Below are 27,098 nucleotides of genomic sequence, written 5' to 3' on the forward strand. Positions count from 1 at the left end.
ACATATTTTGAGTTGGCATAAAATGTTTTTTCTTAGTTTCTATTGTGATGGAATATTTGTTACCCAAAATAACTTGCTATATGTTTATTGCATTGAAAATATTTGAACAGCGTTGTGACATTGGAGATGCATCCAGAGGAAGTCTCTCTTCATATGCTTATATTCTCATGGTATTATACTTCTTACAACAGAGAGAACCACCAGTAATCCCAGTACTGCAAGAGGTAAATTTTCAAGGAAAAAAGAACCATGATGGAAAACAGTTTTGAGATTTCTGTCTCTTGTTATAATTTTCTTATGAGGTTAGTGTTGGTTAGGGTTCTTTTAGAAGAATTACTGAATCAAATTTGGATCATTTCCTATTTCACATGGGTTGTATATACAGTAGTTTTCCTCATAAAATGTAGAGTTTGCTTCCCAACAAAAATCTGAACAATGTCTATAATAGAAGATATTTTGAACTAGTTTGCATAATCCCTAGTCAACATAGCTAACAATTAGATATTGTGGAATTATAATTTAAAATGCCTGTATGTGACTTGGTTATCTACAAGTAAAGGCAAATGAGTTATGTTTCTATTAATAAAGTGGTTAGCATTTGATTTTAACTTGATTTCTGAAATCAAATCAAGTCTGCTCGATAACCCTTTTTTACTCCAAGTCTCACTATTAGCAAAAGTTTGCTCTGTTACCCTTACCTCTGAATAACACAATCAAATCACCTTGCACCCACCATTCTGGTGCATATGTCTAATATTCTGGGTCTGAGGCTTATGATTTCCTTGAATGTTTGAGAAGTGGTTCTTTTATTATTCATGGTTTTAGAAAGAATTAGATAAGTTACACATAGTTTTTTTTAAAAAACATTTTTGTATTTGGAATGCTTTTAGTTTTTGTAATTTTCTGGTCTTACTTTTTATGGTGATATAGATATTTGATGGGCAGCAGGTCCCTCAAAGGATGGTTGATGGTTGGAATGCTTTCTTCTTTGAAGATACCGATGAACTGGTAAAGTCCTCATTTTGGAATAATCAAATAATTATTAGGTCTGCTTTAATTATACTATGTATAGCCAGCAATACGTTTGCCATTCAGGAAATGAAAAAAGGAACTTTCCCCCCAGGCTTTTATTGTTGGACAAAGTAGCTGAGATAATATGTTGAAGTATTAGAATTGGACCAATAAATAGTGCAGATGAGTATGATGTACACTGTACATGTTTTTGTGTTTCTGGGTTCCTTTTTTTTTTTTTTTGAAGGGAAAAAAAAGCTGTGTTTTGTTTTTTGAATCTAGATACAGCAACCTCGGGCTACCACCGAAGAGATATTCTAATCAGCATCTTTATCATATTTTAGGCAGAGATTTCCTTTTCAAAACAAATGCATATTTCATCTAATAAATATTTTGCCTCTACCATAATAAGATCATTAGGAAAGGAATTGGTTACTGTGAACTTGCATAAGTAGAGAATTTTGTAGAGAAAATACTTTTATTTATTTGTATCCCCTCTTTTTTATTTTACAAATAACTCAAAGTGTTGAACATATCCAAAACACTACCTCCTCTTATTTTCCCTACAACAACCCTGTGAAGTAGGTTGGGCTGAGAGAGACTGACAGGCCCAAGGTAACAGCTGGCTTTCACGGCTAAGGTGGGATTAGAACTCACAGGTTTCAGCTTTCTGTCCTGATGCCTTAACCACTTTTCTTCAGTTAATAATCATAAAAGACAGCAATAGATATTTTGCACTGTGCTACTTTAGAGGTTTTCTGGTTAAAATTGTTGTATTTTTGAAAAGGTTGTTCTCTTAACATGTTTATGTTATAACTTTTGTACAGAAAAAACGTTTTCCTTCTCTTGGGAAAAACACAGAGTCATTGGGAGAACTCTGGTTAGGGTTACTGAGATTTTACACTGAAGAATTTGACTTCAAAGAATATGTCATCAGCATTCGGCAGAAAAAGCTGTTAACCACATTTGAGAAACAGTGGACATCCAAATGCATTGCTATTGAAGGTAGTTATTGAATGTTTCTTGTTTAATAAATCAATGTGTTCTTTTGAAGAGTCTTCCTCATTTATGTTACATTATACTTATTTCAAAACAATTTATCCTGCATTTGTAGTTTTTGTAAAGAAATATGTGCATTACTGATTTTTTTAAAAAAATCCTCTTTTAATGTTTGTTCTTATTGCTCAGATCCCTTTGACCTGAATCATAACCTTGGTGCAGGAGTTTCTAGGAAAAGTAAGTACATAAAAAGTACTATTCAACTGAATAAACTTCAAAATTAATATAGCTTTTTTTAAAAAAAAATGTCTTTTTTTAATCCAAAGTGACCAATTTCATAATGAAAGCATTAATCAACGGGAGAAAGTTATTTGGTACCCCTTACTATCCAATCTCAGGAAGAGAAGCTGTAAGTTCTCCTTTCTTTTGCCTTATTAACAAATGAGCAAATATTTTTTATTGTAGTGCTGTAGGATATTTCAAATACATAAAATGTTATTTTGCATTATATTCCATGATTTGAAGATATATGTGTTATGCTGTGGTAGAGCAGGTTGAACTTACAGTAATAGAATCAAGCTTTTCTCAGCACTGTTTTCCTGTATTTTCTTTCCTCATTCATGAAATTGTTAAAATAATTGTTCTGCAAATCCTATGTTCTATCTATCTATCTATCTATCTATCTATCTATCTATCTATCTATCTATCTATCTATCCATCCATCCATCCATCCATCCATCCATCCATCCATCCATCCATCCATCCATCTAATTAACTAACTAACTAACTAACTACTATGTAGAAGTGTATGCTGTCTTAGAAATATAAGCCTATAAAAGTTTGATGTAGTTATATCAAACTATATAGAAGAACCGAGATGGCGCAGTGGTTAGGGTGCAGTACTGCAGGCCACTTTAGCTGACTGTGATCTGCAGTTCAGCGGTTCAAATCTCACCGGCTCAAGGTCGACTCAGCCTTCCATCCTTCCGAGGTGGGTGAAATGAGGACCCGGACTGTGGGGGCAAGTTGCTGACTCAATTTGCTAAAAAATTTGTAAACCGCTTAGAGAGGGCTGAAAGCCCCATGAAGCGGTATATAAGTCTAATAAATAAATAAATAAATAAATAAATAAATAAATAAATAAATAAATAAATAAATAAATAAATATAGATACACACAGACACACACATGTGGGGGGGGGAGAGACCAATAATATGTACACATTCACTGCTGAAGTTTTGCATATCTGGTTGAAACACCTTTCACCTTAATAAATAACTTCATTAGTAAGACATAAATGTGTTATTACCTATGCTCTCTTTCTGGAAATTGAATATACAATATATGTTTCCAACTTTTTCAGGAATATTTTTTCAACTCCAAAGTATTAACTGATGGAGAACTGGCCCCAAATGACAGGTGTTGTCGTGTCTGTGGCAAAATTGGTCACTATATGAAGGATTGCCCTAAAAGAAGAAGGTTTGTAAAAACATATGCCTCTCTCTCTCATAAACTGAGGCGGAAATAACAGAATAACAGAGTTGGAAGGGACTTGGATCTCTTCTAGTCCAACCCCCTGCTCAGGCAGCAAACTGTATACCATTTCAGACAAATGGTTGTCCAATCTCTTCTTAAAAATTTCCAGAGTTGGAATATCTACAACTTCTAGAGACAAGTCATTCCACTGATTAATTGTTCTTACTGTCAGAATATTTCTCCTTATCTCTAGGTTGCTTCTCCTTGATTAGTTTCCACCCATTGCTACTTGTCCTGCCTTCAAGTGCTTTGGAGAATAGGTTTACTCCCTCTTCTTTGTGGCAATCCCTGAGATATTGGAACACCGCTATCATATCACCCTTAGTCCTTCTTTTCATTAAATTCCAGTAGCCGTTCTTTAAGTATTTTAGCCTCCAGTTCCCGAATCATCTTTGTTGCTCTTCTCTGTTTTCTTTTTAGAGTTGTGATATTTTTTTTACATCGTGGCGACCAAAACTGGATGAAGTATTCCAAGTGTGGTCTTCAAAATCTTCTTTCCCTCTTTCGCTTTGCACCTACATCCTCTTGTCTTTTTTTACATTTTTAAAATATTTTTTAGGGATACTATAATGCATCTTTTATGTTTTTTCTTCTTAAGGGTAAAGAAAAAAGAGAATGAAAGAGATGATGAAAAGGAAGTAAAGGAGGAAGAAAGAGATACCAGAGAAAAGAGATGTTTTATGTGTGGTGACATGGGACATGTTAGAAGAGATTGTCCTGAATTCAAACAAACAAGACAAAGAAGCAATGGTGTAGCAGGTAAAATAGATTCTCCAATTTTCTGTCTGGTATCCTGTCTTTCCAGTTCTATTTTTACGGCTTTTGTCCTGATTGATTCCAATATATGATTTTTGCTAAGTTAGTTGTTCATCAAGGATTGTGCATAATTTTACTTGGCTTTAAGGAATTTCAAGGGAGTTTGCTATCCAAGAAATGATTGGTAAGATGGGTGCAATATTACCAAGTATGATGCCAGATTGTCCTGTAATGGTGGCAAAAGCAGTTGTGCATCTATAGTAACTAACTTCTTTGGAATAGATAATTATTTTTTAATTAATCTGTAGTTATTTAAATCTAAGATTGAGTTTCAGGAAGCATAATACCAAAGCAATGTATTTTATTCATTTTCAGTAAATAATTTTAATGCAATTAGTTAATACAATGTTAATTATGCAATTGTATTTGGAATAAATAGAAAAACTATTATCTCCCTTGTTTTAAATTATTTTTTCCACCATATTTGATGGTGACGTCACTGTGCCTAGAGCAGGGTAAGGGAGCTCCTCTAACCCCTAACTCTAATTTCTGCGTGTGGGCTCACTTTTGGAGCACTGCTGATCCCAAAGAGACCAGCAGATCAAAGGGGATATTCTGCAGATGCTGGGGTGGTAAGACAAATCCCCCGGCAGATAGGAGAAACCCCCCTAAACGGACGAAGAAATATCCTACCATCTGGTTAGGACTGAGCAATGGCGGCTGCATAGAAGGAAGAAACAGAAATAGAAGCAGACGAATTCGGGTGCTTGTTATTATTGTCGACAATCCAGAGAGGAAAGCAACGTGAAACTGGCAAAGTGGGTGAGCTGAGAGAAGAAGGAGCCGGGAGAGAGGCTATTTTTTACAGTTTAATTTTGCTGAAAAGAAGCAGTGCAAAGAGGCTGAGTTAGAACGGACAGGAACAGCCACAATAAGAACAAAATCCCGACATGGACTTCAGGGGATAAAATTTGCCGGAAGGATTTGGCAGGTTTAAAGAAGTGACTGCATAATAGTCGGGTTGGCAAACGGAGTTCCCTTTTTTTCTGCTTACCAGTTCTTCTGCCCCTGGGTTGAATTTTTTAAGTATTTGATATTGAGCTGACTAGGAGCTTGGAGCAGTGCCAGAGACAAGAAATAGAGGTCTGTCTTTTGCTTCGTGGACATTAACACTGACACCAAGGAGAGAGTGACTTAGAGAGACTAATTATTAGAACTGAATATTGAACAACCGACAAAACTGAGAGACATTTATTGATATAAGAATAGGGTGTGATATATAAATTTATGATATTTACTAATCAAATTAATCAAATAGAATATTACTAGTATTATTACATAGGACTGTTTAAGTATTGAAAGGTGATACCAAGGAAGGATAATTGTGGAATTGTTGTTGAATATTGGTTTATACAATTATAATAATTATAATATATTATTGATATTACTGACAATGTATAAATAAGATAAAAGTTATAAGCAATCGTGGGCAAGGTCAAAAAAGTGGGTTAAAAATGGCAACCTCATCAAAATTAGGGAAAAAGACCATACCCAATGTGAGTTCAGCAATGCCCCCCTCCTCAAATCAAAAAACAATGGAGAGTGCGTGGGGGTTGGAGAAAGGGGAAAAGATGGCAGAATCAGCGGGACCAGCACCTACGATGCAAAACATTCAATCGATGCTCCAGATCAGTGTTTTTCAACCTTTTTTGTGCAAAGGCACACTTTTTTCATGAAAAAAATCACGAGGCACACCACCATTAGAAAATGTTAAAAAAATTAACTCTGTGCCTATATTGACTATATATAAAGTGTTTTTCCCACGGCACACCTTACACTATGTCACGGCACACTAGTGTGCCGCGGCACAGTGGTTGAAAAACACTGCTCCAGATGATACAGGAGACCTTGGCTATAAGCCAAGCAGAGACAAGGAAAAATCACGAAGAATTAAAAAATGAAATGAGATTGAAAGGAATTGAAAGGAACAATCAAAAATGTAGACGATAAAGTTGAAAAGATACAGAATGCCTTAACAATCAACGAACAGAAAATCCAATGTATGGAAGAAAAAATACAACACTCAGATCAGAAGATGGGAAAAATGGAAATAGAATATAGGCAACTTAATAAAGAATTGGAATTGTCAATAATCCGACTCGAAAACAAAAAAGGCATTCTACCTAAGATTTCAAAACATACCGGAAGAGAAGGAGGAAGATCTGAAAGAAAAAATGATTAATATCCTTACTGAATTTCTGCAAAAAACAGAACAGGAAGTGAGAGGAATTATTGATGAGGCTTACAGGGTGAATACTAATTATGCAAGGAGACATAGGCTCCCGAGAGAAGTACATGTAAGATTCGCTAAGAAAACTGCCAGAGATGAAGTGTACAAAAAAACCAGAGAAGAGATGATTATACTACAGGAAAACACACGAGTTGAATAAAAACAGAATAATGTACAGGTGGCTGGTACCAGAAGGGGTTCTGGTATCTTGGCGAGGAAAAAGATAAAAGATAGAGAATTTAGAAGAAGCACACAAATTCTATGAAGAACACTGTAATAGGGAAGGAAAACAAGGAAGCAAAGAGGAACTAGAATACAGAAGTCAAGTGGAAGAAACATCAGAAGACAGCGAAAGAAGCAGGAGAGAAGAACAGAGGCAAGAAAGAGAGCAGAAAAGGAAGGCGCGAGAGAGAAAAGTCAGATACAAACTAGAAGTAAAAGAAACAATTTCAGCTAAAGATGGATCAAGAAATAACAATTGTGTCGATAAACCTGAATGGACTGAATGCACCAAAAAAGGAGCCCAGATGTTTAATAAACTTAAGAAATTGAAAGTAGATATAGTCTGTATACAGGAAGTGCATATTAAAAGAGAACATAGGAATCTACTGGAAAACAAAAAACTTGGGAAATTATATACAGCATTACCCAAATCCTTTTTTGAGATGGTAAAGGAATATAAATTACAGGATATTTGGAAAGAAAGACACAAAGCAAGAAAGCAATATATTTTTTATTCAAGCCCCCATCAATCTCTATCAAGAATCGACATGGTTTGGATCTCATTCGGGCTGTGTAATCAAGTAGATGAAATCGAAATAGAACCAAATGAGTGGGCAGATCATAACCCAATAAAAATAAGATGGAAAAGTCAAAAAAGAAGAAAAAGATGGATGATGAATTCAAGTACTGTAAAAGAGACAGAATACACTGAAATGCTAGAGAAAGAATTAAAAATGTTCTTTAAAATAAATAAAAAAGAAGACACCTCAATTCAAAATCTATGGGACACCATGAAAGCATACACAAGAGGCCTTACGATAGCCTATATGACGAGAAAAAGGAGAAAGCAAAAAGAGCAACAAGAAGGCATGCAAAAAGAACTTAGAGAAGCGGAAGAAGAACTACAGAAAGATCCAAAGAATAAAACTAAAAAAGAAAAAATAGAGGTGATAAAACATAAGATCAATTTAATAACTCAAAAGGAATTAGCACAGAAAATCTAAACAGTCAGACAGAACTACTTCGAACATGCCAACAAACCAGGACGATGGCTGGCATATAGACTGAAGAACGAAAGAGAAAAAAGGATGATATATCAATTAAAGGATGACGAGGGAAGAACTCGCTTCAAAGCGGAAGAAAAGAAGAATATTATTCACAAATATTTCACAAAACTATTCGCACAAGAATATATGGAGGAAGCTAAAGTAAAACAATATTTAAATCTAGAAAAGATAACCCCAATTTCAAAAGAACAAAGGGAGGCAATAAATAGACCCATAACGTTAACCGAAGTGGAATCAGTCCTGAAGAATCAAAAAAATAATAAAACACCAGGACCAGATGGAATACCGGTGGAACTGTACAAATATAACAAAATAATATTGGAGGAGCTAGGAGTGGAAATGTTTAATGAGGTTTTAGGAAAAGCCAAGATACCCGATTCATGGACTGAAGCAATAATATCCTTAATCCCAAAAGAGGAAACCGATCTACAAGAAATTCAAAATTACAGACCAATCTCATTATTAAACTCCGATTACAAAATATTTGCAGCAATTATGGCAGAAAGAATTAAACAGGTCTTAAATGAACGAATACATCCAGACCAAAATGGTTTTTTACCCCATAGACACATGAAAAATAACACGAGAGTTATTCTAGACATAATAGAGTACTATGAGGCCCAACCAGAAAAGCAAATGGTACTGGTTTTCCTTGATGCACAAAAAGCATTCGATAACGTAATTTGGAAATTTATAACAATACTATTGGATGAGATGAAATTCGGAGAAAAATTTACAAAAATGATAGAAAGATTTTATAGTACCCAGACAGCCAAAGTTCTGATGAACGGAGATCTAACAAAAAAGATTGAAATAAAAAAAGGAGTCAGACAGGGATGCCCCCTCTCTCCTCTGCTATTTATACTGACCTTGGAAACTTTATTAAATGAAATTCGGAATGACCAGGGAATAAAAGGCTTAAGACTTAAAAATGAAGAATATAAAGTCCAAGCCTCTGCCGATGACTTAGTATTTGCCTTAGAGGACCCATTAGAATCTAGTTTGGAACTAATTCAAAAATTAGTAGAATATGGTGAAGTGGCAGGACTAAAGATTAATAAGGACAAAACAAAAATTATAACTAAAAATATGACAAAAAAGCAAGAAGAGGAACTGGGAGCAGCAACCGGATTGCAGTTAACTAAGAAAGTAAAATATTTGGGGATCTGGTTGTCAGCAAAATGTTCCACAATCAAAGAGGATAATTACAATAAATTAGTGATACAAATAAAGAAAGATTTAGAAAATTGGAAGAATATTCAATTATCACTTATGGGACATATATCAACAATTAAAATGAATATCTTACCAAGAATACTTTTCCTGTTGCAAACCGCTCCTATTAGTCCAGGTAAAAAATTCCTTCAAGATTTAAAGAAATTAACTACCAGATTTATTTTGCAGGGACGCAACCAAGGATCAAATTAAAGTCAATGCAAGACAGCAAGGAGAGGGGAGGCTTAGCACTACCAAATTGGGATCTATATGCAACTGCAGTAACAATGACAATGATGAAGGATTGGATTGAGTTAAAGAAATAAAAGAATTCTGATCTTAGAAGGCCATGACCTCCAGGCAGGCTGGCATAATTTCTTATGGGATGACAAACATAAAATGCACAAATACTTTCAAAATCATTTAATTAGAAGAACTTTACTGCAACAATGGCTCAAAATCAAAAAATCCACTATGTGAAAACCCCAAATTGGCTATCACCAACAGAAAGAACGACACACCCAAATTCTACAGATTGGAACAAAATCCTAAAATACAGAGATCTAATTGACAGACAGGGAAATTTAAAAACAATTGAAGAATTGGCAGATCAGAATATGAAAGTTGATTGGCTAACTTACCTCCAAATTAAAACTAAATACAATAAAGAGACTAAAATATATGGTACTGAAACAGAACCACATGAATTGGATAAAATTATTCAAAGTCCGGACAGAAAGATGATAGGGAAAATATACAAATTCCTCTTGAAGTATCAAATAGAAGAGGAAATTGTAAAAGAACCAATGATAAAATGGGCACAGAACTTTGGCTATAACATTGAACTAGACAAATGGGAAAAATTGGGGGGAATAAATTTAAGAATGACACTATCAATTCCATACAAGGAAAACCAGTACAAAATGCTTTATAGATGGCATCTGGCACCATCAAGGTTGGCCAAAATTTCAACAAATACCTCTCCAAATTGCTGGAAATGTGATTCGGTACATGGCACATATTATCATTTATGGTGGACTTGTGAAAAGGCAAAAAAATTCTGGAAAAGGATCAAAAATTGGTTGGAAGAAATAATAAAGGTTAAGTTAGATTGGAAACCTGAACTCTTTCTATTAGGAATTATACCGATGAAATACAAAAAAGAAATACAATATCTAATATTACATATACTTACAGCAGCAAGGATCGCTTTCGCCCAGACGTGGAAAAATAAACTAACCCCAAATGAAGATGAAATAATAAGAAAAATTATGGACTGTGTGGAAATGGATAAATTAACGAAAGAAATACAGGGAAAAGAAGAATCAGAATTTTATTGGATATGGGATAATTGGTATAGTTGGATGGAGCAAAGGAATAAAATGAAAAAATAGAATAACACTCAAAAATAATTATGAGTAAAAACAAGGGGGCCAAGATTTGTGAATTCAAATCAGGATGATAGCTGGAAAATAGACTGTAGAATCCTAAAGAAAAAAGGAAAGGATATGAAACAAAGTTGGGTGTGTAGAAATACCATCCCCAAGAAAACATGAACTGGGATCTGAAAGAGACAACCTATAACAATAGAAAAAGAAAGGAAGGAAAGGAGGGGAAGAAGGAAGTAGAGAATGGAGGGATGAAGGAAAGGAAAGGCGTGGAGGGTAGAAGAGAGAGGAAGAGAAGGAGAGAATGTAGGAGAGGAAGAAGTGTGGAGGAGAGGTAAGGGAAGAAGAAAGAGGTAAGGGAAGGTGGGCAGAAGGGAGAGAAAAAGAAGAAGAGGAGGGAGGAAGAGAAAGAAAGAGAAGGAGAGAAGGTAGGAAGGAGAAGAAAAAGGGTAGGAGTAGGGAAGAGGTAAGGGAAGGAAGAAGGGGACGGAGACGAGGAAGGAGGGAAGTAGAGAAGGAAGGGAGGGAGAAAAGAAAAGAAAGAGAAAACGAGGTGGTGTCTTAGTAGGTGCGAAGGATGGTAAACAAAGCATTTTAAACTATACCTTATAACCTTCCAGATGGAATAATAATAATACAAGAATGGCAAAGAAAAAGAATAATTATGTGAATGTATATCTATAATCTGTATGTAAGAGAATATATGACAGTAAAAATATAAAGCATAATATAGGTAAATAATATTTGGTCATAAGTAGCTAAGTTTAAATAAATAAAGAAATGTACATAAAAATGGATAACGAATAAGGAGATTATGAATGAAAGATAGAAATGTATAGTAGGAAAAACACTAACGGCAAAGAAACCTATTCGGAACTGCGGTATGATATACGATGGAACTTATTGTTCCTATGTTGTTTTTAAGTTATGTGTTTGTTTTTGTTGATGTGCTTATGGTTTAAAATAAAAAATAAAAATTATCACTGATAAGAATTATTGTAGACAGGTTTTTCCCTCTAAACATCTTTTACAAACTAAATGCATGATTATTAGTCATTGCTGTATATTTAGCCTGTTTCTCATGCTGCATTTTTTCATGACCTGCAATAATAATTTCTAGCCCTACTCTGGTTTTAATCTTCACAATGTCTTGAAGTGTTTGTCATTCTTCAAAGCCCCTCATAATGCTGATTTAGCAGCTCTTCTTCCCTATATTTTTTCAAAAATAATTTCAAAAAGAAAATTTTGTTAACTTAAGCAAACATGAATTTAAAATCTTGCTGTAAACAAATTAATAAATGAATGTTTATAACTGGTAATTTAAGAATGAAGGGTCCAAACAAGTAGTAATTATGAATATTGTGAGTTTTGCAATAGTAATTTCCCCTAAAGGTAGGAAAAAAATATTCATTGTGATTTATCCCTAGCATAAAGCATTGCTGCTAAAGAGCCATGAATATAATTCTGGTTGTAAATGTGCCTTTCTTTGCACTTATATTGTTTATTTGAAGTTTGGTCACTTAATTTAAATTACACTATACATTCTTTGTATTTTATCATTTAGCTTCTCAATTAGTCAGAACTTTGGTAAATTCACCGCAAGTCACTGGATCAATTCAACCGCAGGTGGAAAGACCCTTGCGCACCAGACAACCATCAGAATGTGTAAGTTGTATTTTCAGTGTTTTTATGAATGTGTTTTCTATAAGTAGTAAGCATTGACAGTAAAAAAGAAACCTATAGCAACTGTAGTTATCAGTACTTATGATTCTTACAATGAAACACCTGATGGACAGGTCAGTAGTTTGTTTTCCAATTTATAGATCTCTTACTTAAGCTATTATACACACACATACAAACATATTCAAAAATCACAGATTAAGACTTTTTGGTAATTGAAAGAATTGAATTAATGAATATGCTACTGCAGTATGAAAATTTAAGGTAATATTTGTAGTTACATGTTTTACTTTAGTGGTAGCTGGCTGTTTATTTAAAAGAGAACTTAATCAGAAGAGTATGTAAGATAAATCTTCTATTAGTAGAAACCTTAAGTGCAAAACCTGAACCACTGAAACAATTTAGAGATAGTCCTTGACTTACAACCAGTTGATTAGCGACTATTTAGAAGTTATGATGGCCTAAGAAGAAGCATAACATTCTTCTGATCATCACAAATTGTCGCACTCCCTGCTACCTTCATGTTATTGCAATATGGGTAGTTGGCAATCTGTTCACATTTAGGACTGATTACCAGCCACCTGATACTCCTGTGATCTCCATCTGTAATCTTCCCTGTGTTTTTCTCAAAAACAATGCTTTCCACTTCGATTTTAACAAGAAAGATTTTCAGTGCCCGAGCACAGAGATACTTGAGTATGACCTGTGGTAGGCCTCCCAGAGCTTCCCTTAATCTGCTTGAGGCAGCCCATGCTCTTTATATTACTGCTGCATCTCCTTTCTGATACCTGCCAAAATCTAAGCACACTAAAGCTCCATGCACAGAACTGCTTAGGAGCTGTGGAAATTTGTTGAAATAAATTTGTTATCCTTCCGGAATAACGTATGTGCCTGTAGCCTGGATGGCAGGAAAGGCATGGCAGAACAGGAGGGAGATGGAGAGGAAAAGTTTGATAAAACACACTTCTTCTCCCTTTTCTTTCCTCTTCGCCTTGCAGGCAATCTCCTTCTTCCCCTCCTGCACACCATCAAGCAGATTCCTACAGAAGACGTTAGATCCTTGTAACGTTGTTTTGCTTGGAGATGCTCCTTTACAAACTTACTTCACTGAAGGCCTGTCTCTCCTAAGGAATTGCATGCTTGGATTTCATTCAGCAGGTGCCAAAGTGAAGAGGCAGTAGTAATATAAGGACTGCAGGCTACCTCAAGTAGTAAGGAGAGACCTTGTGAAGGCAATCTACAAATGTATCTCTGCTCTTGCACTGAAAATCCTGCTAATCCTAGTCAAATTATGGATTTTCAGAGCCATACAGAATCTCTTGGGGTTTTCCCCACCCTTGAGGCACCGTGAACTCCTTAGCTGGGACTTTGTCCATTAAAACACCATGAGATTGCTTAATGATCCCAATCTGGAGCACCAGGATTGTGGTTATTGAATGAAACAGTCACATGGCATCTTGCTTAATGATATGTTTGGTCAATCTAAATTCTGATCCCAATTGTAAGTAAAGGACTATCTTTTGTTCATTTTCTTGAGCTGAAACAGTAAAAATGGGGTTATAAAAGTTCCTTTTGGTAACTATCTGTTGGGAGCACAGTGAATCACTTCACTGGTAAACTAATCCAAATCCAATTCTTTTTTCCCCACTTCTCCAGTCTGATTCGCATCAGCCATCTTACTCTCCACAGCCTCAGCAATTTACCCAGAATTCTTCTCCACCAGCCTCCATTAACCAGCCTCAGCCTCAATCAATATCCCAGTCTAAGCATACACTGCCGCCCCAACAAGGGGCACAGTCACCTCACCAGGTCCAGCTGCCTTTATTTAATTTTGCCCAATCTCCCCCAGGTCAGTATTCCACCTTGCCTAATTTGGGGATATTTCAAATGCCCCACCATCACCAAATTCCATTTCCTAACACATCCTGGCCTGTTATTCACTCTGCACCGGGTAATCCTCCTCACGCAACAAATGTTCCATTTTCGGTGAGAGCTGGCAGCAGCAACCCACCCAATAATCCGAGCACCATAAGCTTGAATGATCCTAGTATCATCTTTGCACAACCTGCTGCCAGGCCTGTGGGAATCCCCAGCACTTCTCATGAGGGACCCTGGCACAACCCCGTGACTCTAAGCTCACTGGTGAACAATGGCACAGTGGGGAATTCAGGTAATTTTCCTCTATTGGCACTTGCTTTGTACAAATACTTATGTTTTGTTTGCTAACCATTTCTGAATTCATTCATTTGATTGTGCTCATCAGCTGCTTATAAGAAAATGCTTTAAGGAAAATTAATTTCTTTAATATTTAGGCCAAGACATTAACATAGCTGAAAAGTATATATAGACATGATGTTGAAAGAGAAGCCTGATGATCTAGTGAAAAACTGCTAGCAAAAGTGAACTGGATTAGAGAATCAACACCTCAGATCTAGGCATAAGCTGAATGCAACTTGTCCCATTTTGTTTTTCATTTGTATTTTCTCATGTTGCATTTAATGCTACTCTTAAAAATAGTATCAAAAGTAGCTTAAGATGGGACCGGAGTGATATATATGATAGATGAAGGGTGGCTTGGTATGAGCACATCTTTATGTCTAGCTCTTTTGACTCCACCCAATTTATTTAAAGATCCTACAGATTGGTGTACTTAGATCGAAACTTTGATAAATTAGTTTATGAACCAGCATGAATTTTATACCTTTTTATACAATGTGGCTGGTCAGAAATGTGTTCTGATACATTTTGGCTCACCATTGGCTCACCAGTGTTTACTGCTGGTGTGTTTTATAGTTCTGTTTTCATCTGACAATGACTCTGATCCATACTTCCTAGAACATACTTCCTTGAGAGACCGCCTGCTGCCAATTACCTCCCAAAGACCCATTAGATCGCACAGGGTCGGCCTCCTCCGGGTTCCGTCTACCAGCCAATGCCATCTGGCTACGACCCAGGGGAGGGCCTTCTCTGTTGCAGCTCCGGCCCTTTGGAACGAACTCCCCGCGGAGATTCGGACCCTCACCTCTCTCCTGGCCTTCCGAAAAGCCGTTAAAACCTGGCTGTGTCGGCAGGCCTGGGGTTGATGAGCTCCCTTCCCCTCTCGACAGGTGTGGTTGTTGGCTATCTTAAATGCTTGTCTTGTATTTGTGTGTTCCCTTTCTCGCTTGAGTTGTTCGCCGCCCTGAGTCCTTTTTGGGAATAGGGCAGCATATAAATAAAACAAACCTCAACCTCAACAAGTTTAGAAGGATTCATGTTTTGACCTCATAGAAGCCTTCGATACCATCGACTATGGTATCCTTCTGTGACAGTTACGGGAGGTGGGAGTGAGAGGCACCATCCTACGGTGGTTCTCCTCCTACCTCTCGGACAGGTCGCAGTCGGTGTTGGAGGGCAGAGATTGACCCCTAGGTCCCTCAAATATGGGGTGCCGCAGGGCTCGGTCCTGTCCCCCCTCCTATTTAATATCTACATGAAGCCGCTGGGTGAGATCATATGCCAGCACGGGATTAAATATCACCAATATACGGACGATATGCAACTGTATCTGTCTGCCCTGTGCCAACTCGGCGAAGCAGTGGAAGTGATGTGCCAGTGCCTGGAGGCTGTCAGGGTCTGGATGGGAGCGAACAAGCTTGCACTCAATCCCGACAAGACCGAGTGGCTATTGATGCACCCTCCCAAGGATGGTCCAGACATTCCACCTCTTAGCTGGGGTGTGTGTGAAATTATAAACCCCTCAGAGCGGGTCCGCAATGGATCCGCAGCTGATGTTAGAACATCACCTGTCGGCTGTGACCAGGGGGGCCTTTGCCCAGGTTCACCTGGTGCACCAGTTGCGGGCCTATCTGGACCGGGAGGCCCTTCGGATGGTCACTCACGCCCTCGTCACCTCAAGACTGGATTACTGTAACGCGCTCTACATGGGGCTGCCCCTGAAGAGTGTTCGAAGACTGCAGCTGGTCCAGAATGCAGCCACGCGAGCGATATTGGGTGTACCTAGATACACCCATGTTACACCTATCCTCCGCGAGCTGCACTGGCTCCCCATTGGTCTCCGGACGCGCTTCAAGGTGCTAGTCGTTATTTTTAAAGCCCTACATGGTTTAGGACCTGGCTACCTGAGAGACCGCCTCCTGCCATTTACCTCCCAGCGACCAATAAGATCACACAGATTGGGCCTTCTCCGGGTGCCGTCGGCCGGTCAATGTCGGTTGGCGGCTCCCTGGGGGAGGGCCTTCTCTGTAGCTGCTCCGGCCCTATGGAACGATCTTCCCGTAGAGATCCGGACCCTTACTACTCTTTCGGCCTTCTGTAAAGCTGCTAAGACCTGGCTATTCTGGCAGGCCTGGGGCTGTTGATTAGTATCCAGCCCCATCCTAACAGTATGCATGGTGTGAAATTTTAACCATTGTATTCTCATTTTTAATTTTTATATATGTTTTTGTCTTGCCTGTAAGCCGCCCAGAGTCCCAAGGGAGTGGGCGGCATACAAATGTCAATAAATTGAAATTGAAATTGGTTTACTTTAGGTTTGTTTTTCTTCTTAGAAGTAGAAGTTATCAAACCAAATCAATAAAATATTACAAAAAACTCTGATAGTTCAAAGATTCCCAAAATTATGTGTTCATACTCTCTTTACCGGTAGTCTTTGACTTAAGACTGCTTACAACATTCAAAATTTTGATGGATCCAGAATGGATGCTATACGGCACATATAAATCCAATAAACCTCCACTTCAGAAACATAAAGCACTTTTGGCCATTGTAAAATGTGCCAACCACACCACAGTCATGTGACTGCATGCTAGGCATTTGGCAACTGGATCACCTTTATAACTGGTTGCAGCATCCTATCATCACGATTTGCTGTATTTTCTGCTAGAATCTGGTTTAGACTTAAAATTGCAGCTTTTAATAAACACAGGTTCTAAATGATTTGCTTAGTGACCACTGCAAAAAACTGTGGATGTACAACCTACCATAAATCCCTTCCTGATTGTGGTCATAAATCAAGTACTATCTATCAAGTATTCTGTATTTTCAGAATATGTCTTTATTTCTATTTTTGAAAAAAAAAACGAGATTGCATCAAATTGTTTAATAATTGCTTCTGGTTTGATTTTTTTTCCATTCATTTTTGAATAAAACGGTTAGTTTGACTCCAGCATAATGCTGTTCGACATACAAAGGAATTTAAATTTGCAGGATTGCTCTGTAGTTTGCCTAGGGTGTTGTTAAAGAAAAGAAATGTGTAAAAATTGTTGTAGAACCTACTTCTTGTCTGCATATATGAAATATATGAGATACTTGTAAATCAGAAACAATTGTTTAATTTTTTTATTCAGAAATTTTGCATCAAGCCCATCATTCCTCAAAACAGATCCACAGTTAAATGTTATGTGCAATGTTCTTGATGTAAAATTTCTGATTTTTAAAACAGTAAAATGGTTTTTTATGTAAACAAATAGCTATTTTCAATATTCTTTTACTATAGCAATTATGCATAACTATATTAACTATAAGCTTTAACATTTGAAAACTGAAAATTCCCATTCCTTTTATCAGTCTTCCTCAATTTGGGATTTTGCAAATGTCTTAGCTGGGGTGATGGTTTTAATTTAAAACAATTAATTTAAAACCATTATTGATAGGTACAGAATATATCCAATCTTATTTACATCAATGCTTACACTAAATATTAGTTTTCAAAGAGTAAATGCTATTGTTTACTGGTGTATTGCAAAGCTATCAATTTCATCTACAGTGTTTCCTCTCTTTTCCTTTTGTAAATGAAAATTAGATCAGGGCTTCCAAGGGCAGTTTGGTAAAGGAAATGCACCTCCACCTATTCCTTGGGACCACGGAGCTACTACCCATTTTCCTCTCCTTCGAGGGACGTGGCCTTACAGTATATCTCCAAACTACATGCAGCAGGGAAATGCCAGTTACCCATTGAACAAACCTTTCTATCCTCAAGGTAGGATAAGGAGAGTTTAATTATACAGCTTTGATAACTTCAATTTCTTTGTGGCTGCAGTCCTTCTTAATAATACATTCTGAAATAGACTGAAATAAAAGCATGGTTTTTTGAGTCCATATTCAAACATATGAAATGTGTTATATACAGAACTTTTCATACAGTAAATTTTTGAATATTTATATGAATTAATATGGCACACCTCTTTATTAACTTGCTACATTAATTTTTACTGATACTTAAATAAAATCTGTGTTTTTATATGGAGTTAACATATTTTAGGTTAACAAGCAGCAAGTATTCCATACACCAGAAACACCTACACAGCTTCTGGTGTATGTATTTGCTTGGAGACATTTCATTACTGAACTAGGTGTTGACATTTGAAACAAACAATCAAGCTCAGAGGCACCAAGGACTTCACAGTTCAACCCAAAACTACATATATATTTTTATTAATTTACGTATATATTAAGGCATTTATCGTTCAAAGTAAACATTTAACAAATGAGATTGAAGCTAATTTTTATAAATCTAATCTACAAATATATTGGTGTTTTAGTCTTTTTCCCTTTGAACTATTGCCTTTCTGCAGCAGCACTTCTAAACATTTTTAGACTCAATTTTCAATGTACATGAAATATAAAATGAATTTATTTCATATATACTGCAATAATTTTCTTTTAGCTGGCTTATTGATGCAGAACCAGCGGTTTTCACTTCTGTCTCAAGGACATCCACACTTGAACATGAATTTTATTCAGCAGAAGAAATGAAGTTTAATTAAGGGGATGGGAAGAAATCAGGTTGGAATAAAATGTTATTGCAACATGTTTAGATAAAAAGATTATTTAAAACTTTTTAAGTGTATAATTTGTACATAGATATAAAATATAGTTTTTACTAGTATCACAAGAATTAGTGATACAAATGCCATCTATTTTATTACCCTATTTTTAAGGGAACTGTGTTTTATTTTATCTTGATAAACTGTAAAGAGAGTTTTTAAAATTAAGTTGTTTATTTTCTATTAGCTTTATTCATACTTTGGTTCAGACTTTATATCTATTCTAAAAAGTAATTAGAAGGAATTAATGTGTTAAAGCCTGTCATTTCTTTACTGAACAATGTAGTGCCAAAAAAAACTTTTTTAAAAAGAAAGAAATAAAATTGGAAAATCCTAAATCATAGCCATATTTTCTTTCATGTTAGGGATTGAATGCTAAATGGCAGTACTTTTTAAGAAACAATATGAAAAAGGTTGGGCACTATCAACTTTAGCATTTTGGATATGGAAATGTTTGGGATTTGGAGGTCTACCTAAGGCTATTTGCTGCAGAAGCATTAAAAAGAAGCTTCACATATTCCTTTAAAGTGTTGCCATTTAGCTCACTGAACTTTCTTTGTGACAGTATACACATTCAGACTTATCCTTCCTTCGTGTAACTTCTGGTACATAGTTCTACATGCCTGATGTGTCCGTTAAGGGAAGCAAGTGAAGAACAAAACAGGGCCGTTTTCATTAAGTGAAAGTGTTTCTGGAATGGTAATACCACCTTGAGTCTAGGATTGATACATAAAAAGTGCTTTCTGACTTGTGGAAGTATATCTAAATTTACCAATCTGAAAATCTTGGTGCTCCAATTAATTAAATATACATGGTGTCTAAAGCAAACTCGAGGCATTGAATTTATGTTTAAATCCTCCTAATAACTTAGTGAAAAATATAACACTAAATTTGCCCGTATTTTTAAGTCTGCAATCTTACTCCCATTCATTGCAAAATAATCCCAACTGAATGGTATTCCCATCTTAATAAATATGTGTAGCTGTGCCGTAAATATTACTATTCTAGGACTAGACATATTAAGCACAATTCAAATTGGATTGAATCAGATTTGCAATTCAGATTAGAAATAAATCCAAAATGAACTTGGAAAAAATTGTACATACACAAAAGTTGAAACTTTCACACATTTGTAATTTGATTTCAGTAACTCAATTCGATTGCTTTTGAACTGAATCAGATATTTGCACTCTCCTGTTTATTATGTATTAATAGTAAATTTGTTCAGAACAATTAGCTTTTACAAGTATTTGTAATTTAAATCGGTTCTGAATAAGTCCAAGAAAAAAGATTTTTTTAAAAGAGACATACTTCTGTACCAACTTTTTTTTAATAAAGAAATTACAAGACAAACTTTTTCCTGCTTCACATTTACAATAGTTGTTAAAAACAGAGATGATCAGAAAATATATTGAAAGGATGTCCATTTTTAGGGCAACAAATAAAAATGCAGCCTGGTTCAGTCATCTAAATGTACAAGGATTCAAAATGGGGAAAGATGGAGACCAGGGGTGTTCAAACTTGGCAACTTGGACATACTGGATGGGGAATTCTGGTGATTGAAGTCCATGAGTCTTAAAATTTGTCAAAGTTATACCTCTGGGGTAGATTACCCTCAGTGACTACATAACACAATCTTAATGTTGACTATAAAATTTGAGGAGAAGAGCTATAAATCTTGAGTGCGAGAAGAATTGTCTTTATTATGAGCCATAAATATAGATGAGTGTTTTTTTAAAATCTGTAATTAAACCAAATCAGTTCAGAAATATAAGGAAACTAAGGCTGGTGCACACAGAGCTATAGGGATAAATCCACTATGCATATCTTGTCCCCTCTTTGAACTTTAGCAGAGCTTACATTACCCAAGAAACAATGCAAAAAACATTGAGCTACCAGAGGAGCATCTATATCAAATGAACTCCTCTACAAAAAAAAAAGTTTCCAATTCATGAAACAGGTTAAAGTTATTCATTTCCTCGACGGCTTTTCTTATGGCTCTTTTTAGATCTGAAAGAAGAATAAAAACTTTTCAGTATTTAGTTAATTTCAGTTCAGTGAAAATCACACAAGAAGTTAAAATTCAAGTTTGCACAATAAGATCGTATCTAATCATTGGTCCAAATACATCTGTCTACCTGCATGAACATATAGCTCAATTATAAAGACTGTTATTCTTCTGGGACAAATCTAATACAAAACTTCTAGGAACTCCTGTGTTACCATTTTGAAATAGCAAAATATGAAATACATACCTTTCTGGAGACTTGGAATGACTACGATGTCTGTGGCTACGATGGTGACCTGTTGACATAAGATACAAAATTTTGACTTCGATTCTATTCATACAGGTAGTCTTTGACTTATAACAGTTCATTTAGTGACCATTTAAAATTACAGCAGCACAGAAAAAGTGACATGACTGTTTTTCACACTTAGGACTGTTGCAGCATTTCTATGTTCATGTGATTAAAACTCAAATACTTGGCTACTGACTCATGACGGTGTCTCAGGGTCTTGTGATCACCCTTTGCACAAGCAAAGTCAATGGAGAAGCCAAATTCACTTAACAACCGCGTTATTAATTTAACTGCAGTGACTTGCTTAACAACTGTGGCAAGAAAGGTAGTAAATTGGAACAAAACTCATTTAACCAATGTTTTCACTTAGCAAGTGAAAGTTGAGCTCAATTGTGGTCCTGTACTTAACATAGTCCTTTTGATGCTCCATACCATAATAATACAGCATGGTGAAGAGGAGATTAAGCTTTTAATTATTGATAGTCACATAAAAACATTTATGTATTATCAAAAATACAAAAAAAAAAGTTTTTAAAAGCCAAAGGAACCATCCACAATTGCCATTCTTAAAATGTAAGTACCTGGAGATTTAGATCTTGATCTGTGGCGTCTTTCTCTAGATCTACTTCGGTGCCTCCTTGGGCTCTTACTGCGATGTCTCTCCCGCCGTGGTGAAGGACTGTTAAGAAGTAATCTGTTAATGATAAACTTACAATGTTTTTTAAAAGATCAATTCAAATATCTTGCATGTTACCTTCTCCTCTTTGGAGATCGGCTTCGCCTAAACAGGAAGAAGTGGGGATAAACAGTTATTTACTACAATACTTTTAGCACATTATGCTGGTTAGCAATAGTTGAAAGATCCCAAAATGCTACCTTCTAGGAGATCTACTTCGACTTCTTCTATAGCGCAGTGTTGGAGATCTACGAGGTTTGTCTAAATCCCTATATCCTCTTCTTCTGTGATCAGGGGAAGGGGCTCTGTCCAGCTGAAAACATGTAAACAAAACCTATAGTAATGTGACATTTCAAAAGCTATCAAACATTTGTTCAAATTGTATGCGCACACAGGCTCAGTGGATCTAATGTTATTTATTTTATTAAACATGTTGCTAAAGGTGATTCTAGGTGATTTACAATCAAAAATGGCAATATAAAACATTAAAAGAATAAATAGTAACATTAAATTTGAATTAAAATTGACAAAGATCGAGAGGAAGGGGGAGCAAGATGCACACAAAGAGGAGGTGGGGTCTTAATCCCATTTCCAGAATGACACCTGGCCCCAGGCCGGTTGGTAGAATCATGTTTTTAGGCCCTTTCAAAAGGCCCAATGGATAGGTATGAATCTCATCTTGGAGGGGGGCGCATTAAATACATTTCCAATAACCCATGTATGAAAAGAGAAGGAAGACAGGCAGAAATACTGGGAATAATCCAATGACATATTTCCATAAGGAGAACTGGCTTTAGCGCTTTGAATAGGAAATGAGCCATTTCTTCAACCTAAATATCTGATGAGGATGCAACAGGAAGAAAAATGACATCCTCCTGTAACCTCATACTCTAGTTCTTAAGCTAGGTAGCTAATAAGCACCTATCACAATATTCCCTCAAAAATAAGGATGTGACATTTTTGTATTATAAAATCAGCATATGCCATATAAGAGGATTTCCATGCCAAAATAAAAACTTGACAGATTCAAACCTTTTCATCATCCTCTTCCTCATCTTCACTAGACTCCACATCATCCATATCCTCTTCCAAAGCACTGATCCGTGTTTCCAGTTGTTCTGCTTCTTCTAGAACATATCTTTTCTACAAAGAATGAACAAGTTTCTAAATTCAGACAATATTTCAAAAGTGAAAGATTCAATCATGCACTTTATATATTAACTGTACATAATCTTTTCACTACTGGAAGTTTGATTTATAATTTCTTTATAATATAATTGATTATATACCTGTAGTCTGGGTAAAATGATATCACAGACACGCTCATCATGAAGCAATTGATCAATAAACTCATCGACATGCATGAGCTCAAACTCTGGTGGGGGGAAAAGATTGTATTTAAAAAGAGTAACATTCTTCATAAACTAAGATAAAATTGCAGAAAAGAAAAGGTATGTTTTATAATTTTTTCTACATAGAAAGCAAGATGTACAGCATGTTTGCTTGTGTTTGGCAGTTTTGAGTTATTGGATGATACACATTTCTTGCCTCTTCCTGTCTAGTAAGATTAATACTATCCAAAGTGGTCCAGAGGAAAACATTTAATATGAAACAATAACAGCACCATTTAAGACAACCAGATAAATATATAATTTAGTCTGTATGTGCTACTTACACATTCATCTGTTAGGTAATGAGCTTTATAAATGATTAAATAAAGTTACACCACTTACCCCCATTTCTATTTTGGCTTTTTATTTTTCGATAATCATTGTATAAAGGTTCAAGGTATTTGTAGCAGTCTATGGCAGTCCCAGTCAGTCTCATATATAATGCACCTAGTAATCTCACATATCTAAAAGTTGGCAAAAGCAAAACATTAATTTAGAGTTTCTTTTTCCTATACAATTAGCTGAGGACACAAATATCCTACAATAGAATTTAAATTCACTACTGAGTTATTTCATTAAAGATGTTAATTCAAAAATGTCTATGTTGTACCAAATCGCTTGTTTTATGCTTGTAGGTAGTCCATGGCCTCTTCCTGTATTATTTCTTCCTTTCCACTTCTCTCTCTATTTCTCTCTCTGTGTAAAAATACTGTACAAGTATTTTAAGCTTACAGAAATACAATACTTTGCTTTTGTGGAAAATGACTGATTTTCAATTTCAGTGATAATTTTGAGAACTATTACAAAATGTGCAACAGAGCTGAAGATTGAGAGTTGTGATTGCAAAGATGTACACCCTCTTAATAATGTAACCAAGCATAAAAAATATATGTAGAAATAACAAGAGTCCTTAATGTGAATCAGTAGCCCTTGTTATTTATGGGGGTTCTGTTCTAGCCTTTAGCTGTGTGTAATGAAACCTTGAATTTATGAAATTTGTGGGTGGGGAAGGGTTAGATTTTGGAGCTTGAAAAATTAATCTGTGAAGTTTGGGGCCAAGTGAGCTGATGGAAAAGGAGAACTGCAAAACTGGAAAGCTACAGGAGGGGAAGATTTAAGGACATGCTATCTGATGGGATTAGCAATAGTCGCTAAACAAATAGTTGGGCAATGGCCTAATATGTACATTCACACTTGCAAAAAGTGATGGGTGGATAAGAAGTCGGAAATAAATATGACTGATACTCAAAACTTTATACCATGGAGAATAAATCTGATTTATATTTACCAAACAAAGCTAAGAGAAACCATGAACAAGACTAACCACGTGTACTAATAAGTCTAATTGTTTCAAATCACACTTCCATATCATTATTTTTTCTTACTTGAAGTCTTCATTCTTTATAAATTCAACAATGATGTCTTTTTCGGGCTGAATCTGCAGCATCTTCAGAGTCAAGCACAAGAATGGTGTAGGCTTTATGTTCCCACCATAAACTCCACCAGTGTATCTCAGTTCCATAGCTTTATCTACAACCAATTCAGCTGCAAAAAAAAAAAATCATGACAATTCCATCAGATTTTAATATTAAAATTGTGTGTCTGGTTGTTTCATTTTAATGAGATAGTGACAGTAACCATCTAGGTAATAATTATCAGAAGACAAGAATTATTGAACATATTACAGGTAGAATTAGTAAAAGCTTGAATAATGTGATATTCAATTTAGGATGAATTGTATATTAATACCAGGCTGCTTTAAATGCAGCCCAAAATTCAGTTAATGCAAGGCTAGTATGTGTGCAATTGAGGCTAGTGCATGGCCAGTTGTGGCTGGGGTTTAAAAATTTTAATGGCTTATTTCCATTGAGTTGGAACGAATTACCATATTTTCCATAGCAAAATCACTTTAAATAATGCAAATTCAAATACTGCAACCAGTTCATGGGATTTATTAACTGCACTATTCAAGACTGACCTGTATATAATCATACTGCAGCTTCCATGTAATTTTTAAAAAATCAGATGTTATTTTTCATTTGTAACCTTCCTGGGCCTTACAAAAAAAGATGTAAGGAGGAGGAAAAATAGGTGTATAGCTTCTTATAAGCCGAAAAGGACATTCCCCTATAAAACAGACCTTCCAGTTACAATTAATCGTAACTGTTTGTTACATCCCACTGTTTGTTGGGATGCTCCATTAATATAGTAACTTTTTTTCCTTCAAAAGATGAAGAAAGATAAAACAGGATCAGCTATCCTTGACTTAGTATTAGAGAACAGGAAACATCTCAGAGAAATAAAAGTCATAGGACCACGGGAGTAAAATGACTACGTAATATGATGTTCTTATTGTCAAAGAATCAGAAACAGAATATATTGCATATGTATCTTAGACTTCACCCAAAAGTAATTTTACTAAACTTTGTAAAAATTACAAATGGTATTAATGGTAAGAAAAACTAATAAGAAAATAAGCTGAATATGGCTAGTAATTCCTAAAAAATGATATTAAAAATACAATTGCAAACAATTAAAAATATAGGAAACACAATGACTCAAAATCAAAATGAGTTGAAGTTGTTAAGAATGAAGGAAAAACCTATTTTTCAGATTTTTTCAAAATCAGAAAATACACTAGCTAGTCAATAATTATTCAAATTCAGTTTCAGATAGCTCAGAAGTTATGTGTTCCATTAGGGAAATTTAAGATTAACACATGGATAAGGCCTTTGAGTTAAATTCTTCAGGACCCCAAGATGAATTACATCTTGGGGTCCTGAAGAAAGATACTAAGACAGGCTTAACAGAGTCTCCTTATATGAGAGATGGGTGGCATAAAAATTCAATAAACAAACACCATTTTGAGCATTCAAGATTTTCTCCCTGAAATGGTCATGCAGTCTTGTGCATCACTAGAGATGGATTTCCTTGCAACCAATGTGCTCAGTGAAATCAGATAACCTGTTAAAATAAGTTTTAATTTGGATTCCTGCACTAAGCAGGGAAGTTGGACTCAAGAAATCTATATAGCTCCTTCCAGCTCTATCTGTTCATTTCCCATCGCTTAGTGACCTTAGATCTGAATGTAGTTTAAATTCCTAGTCATTTGATGTTAGCACGTTAAAATAAGATTACACAATCCTGAAAAGAGGAGACCTCTGCCCTCGATTAAAACAGGGGCAGAGTATTACCGAGGTGCCCTTTCGTTTCACCAACCGTTCCGTTTGGTTTCCAACTCCCAAAATCTCCTCTCGCCACTCATCTCCCGAAAGCCCAACGGTTCCCGCGTCCGCTGATTCCCGACCCGCTCCCGTTGCTTCGGATCCAACTGCCCACATCGCTAAACCGCACCTGTGAGACCGAAGCATTCTTCCTTCCAGTACTTGGACTCGTAGATGCGAGTACGAATGATCTTCTCCACCAGATACTGTGGGTTAGTGCCGTGGATGCTGTGCGCGTCTTTCACCGTCCGGTTTGCCATGCCACTGTGCGTTAGTTACAAAGCCCTACAAAATGGGACCGTTTCCAGAAGGGAGAGAAAAGGAAAGGGGGAGTGAGGCCTACAGAAGTCTACCGCTTGCCCTATCCCTCCATTTTTCACTTCCGCTCCGGGTTCACTTCCAGACAGAGGAAAGGGCAGGCGGTCGACACTTCCGCCAGCCTCTCTCTCCCCCACTCCCCCAGCGGAAATTAGAATTGAGGTGTTTTTTTCCCCCTTCCCGACTGACAGAAACAAA

The 27,098-nt window shown here is 36.1% G+C and overlaps 2 protein-coding genes across 7 annotated transcripts in view; one reads left to right on the top strand and one right to left on the bottom strand.

Moving 5' to 3' along the window:
* Positions 1-19,329, top strand: part of TUT4 (terminal uridylyl transferase 4) — a 46,430-nt gene extending 27,101 nt beyond the window's left edge. For 5 of the 6 annotated variants that reach the window (XM_087719652.1, XM_087719655.1, XM_087719653.1 and 2 more), the window contains 11 exons: positions 111-224; positions 931-1,008; positions 1,839-2,016; positions 2,200-2,247; positions 2,337-2,419; positions 3,374-3,489; positions 4,145-4,305; positions 12,049-12,149; positions 13,821-14,334; positions 17,968-18,144; positions 18,832-19,329. In XM_087719652.1, the coding sequence (XP_087575778.1) occupies positions 111-224; positions 931-1,008; positions 1,839-2,016; positions 2,200-2,247; positions 2,337-2,419; positions 3,374-3,489; positions 4,145-4,305; positions 12,049-12,149; positions 13,821-14,334; positions 17,968-18,144; positions 18,832-18,920 (1,659 nt within the window). In that variant the 3' untranslated portion in view covers positions 18,921-19,329. Of the gene's footprint in view, positions 1-110; positions 225-930; positions 1,009-1,838; positions 2,017-2,199; positions 2,248-2,336; positions 2,420-3,373; positions 3,490-4,144; positions 4,306-12,048; positions 12,150-13,820; positions 14,335-14,476; positions 14,695-17,967; positions 18,145-18,831 lie in introns of those variants that run through there. The other variant, XM_087719656.1, reaches the window with a different exon arrangement.
* Positions 19,330-20,302: 973 nt separating this feature from the next.
* Positions 20,303-26,990, bottom strand: PRPF38A (pre-mRNA processing factor 38A). Its single transcript, XM_014059338.2, has 10 exons — positions 26,713-26,990; positions 24,744-24,903; positions 23,701-23,822; positions 23,257-23,342; positions 23,000-23,110; positions 22,168-22,280; positions 22,046-22,072; positions 21,873-21,970; positions 21,247-21,295; positions 20,303-21,001 (listed from the first exon to the last, which is right to left on the bottom strand). The coding sequence occupies exons 1-10, from the start codon at positions 26,840-26,842 to the stop codon at positions 20,959-20,961; spliced, it is 939 nt and encodes a 312-aa protein (XP_013914813.1). The 5' UTR covers positions 26,843-26,990; the 3' UTR covers positions 20,303-20,958.
* Between the last annotated feature and the right edge of the window lie 108 nt (positions 26,991-27,098).

The sequence above is a fragment of the Thamnophis sirtalis genome, unplaced genomic scaffold, assembly GCF_051295495.1.
Source record: "Thamnophis sirtalis isolate CommonGarterSnake01/CBP01778 unplaced genomic scaffold, rThaSir2_p1.2 scaffold_7, whole genome shotgun sequence".
Taxonomy (NCBI): domain Eukaryota; kingdom Metazoa; phylum Chordata; class Lepidosauria; order Squamata; family Natricidae; genus Thamnophis; species Thamnophis sirtalis.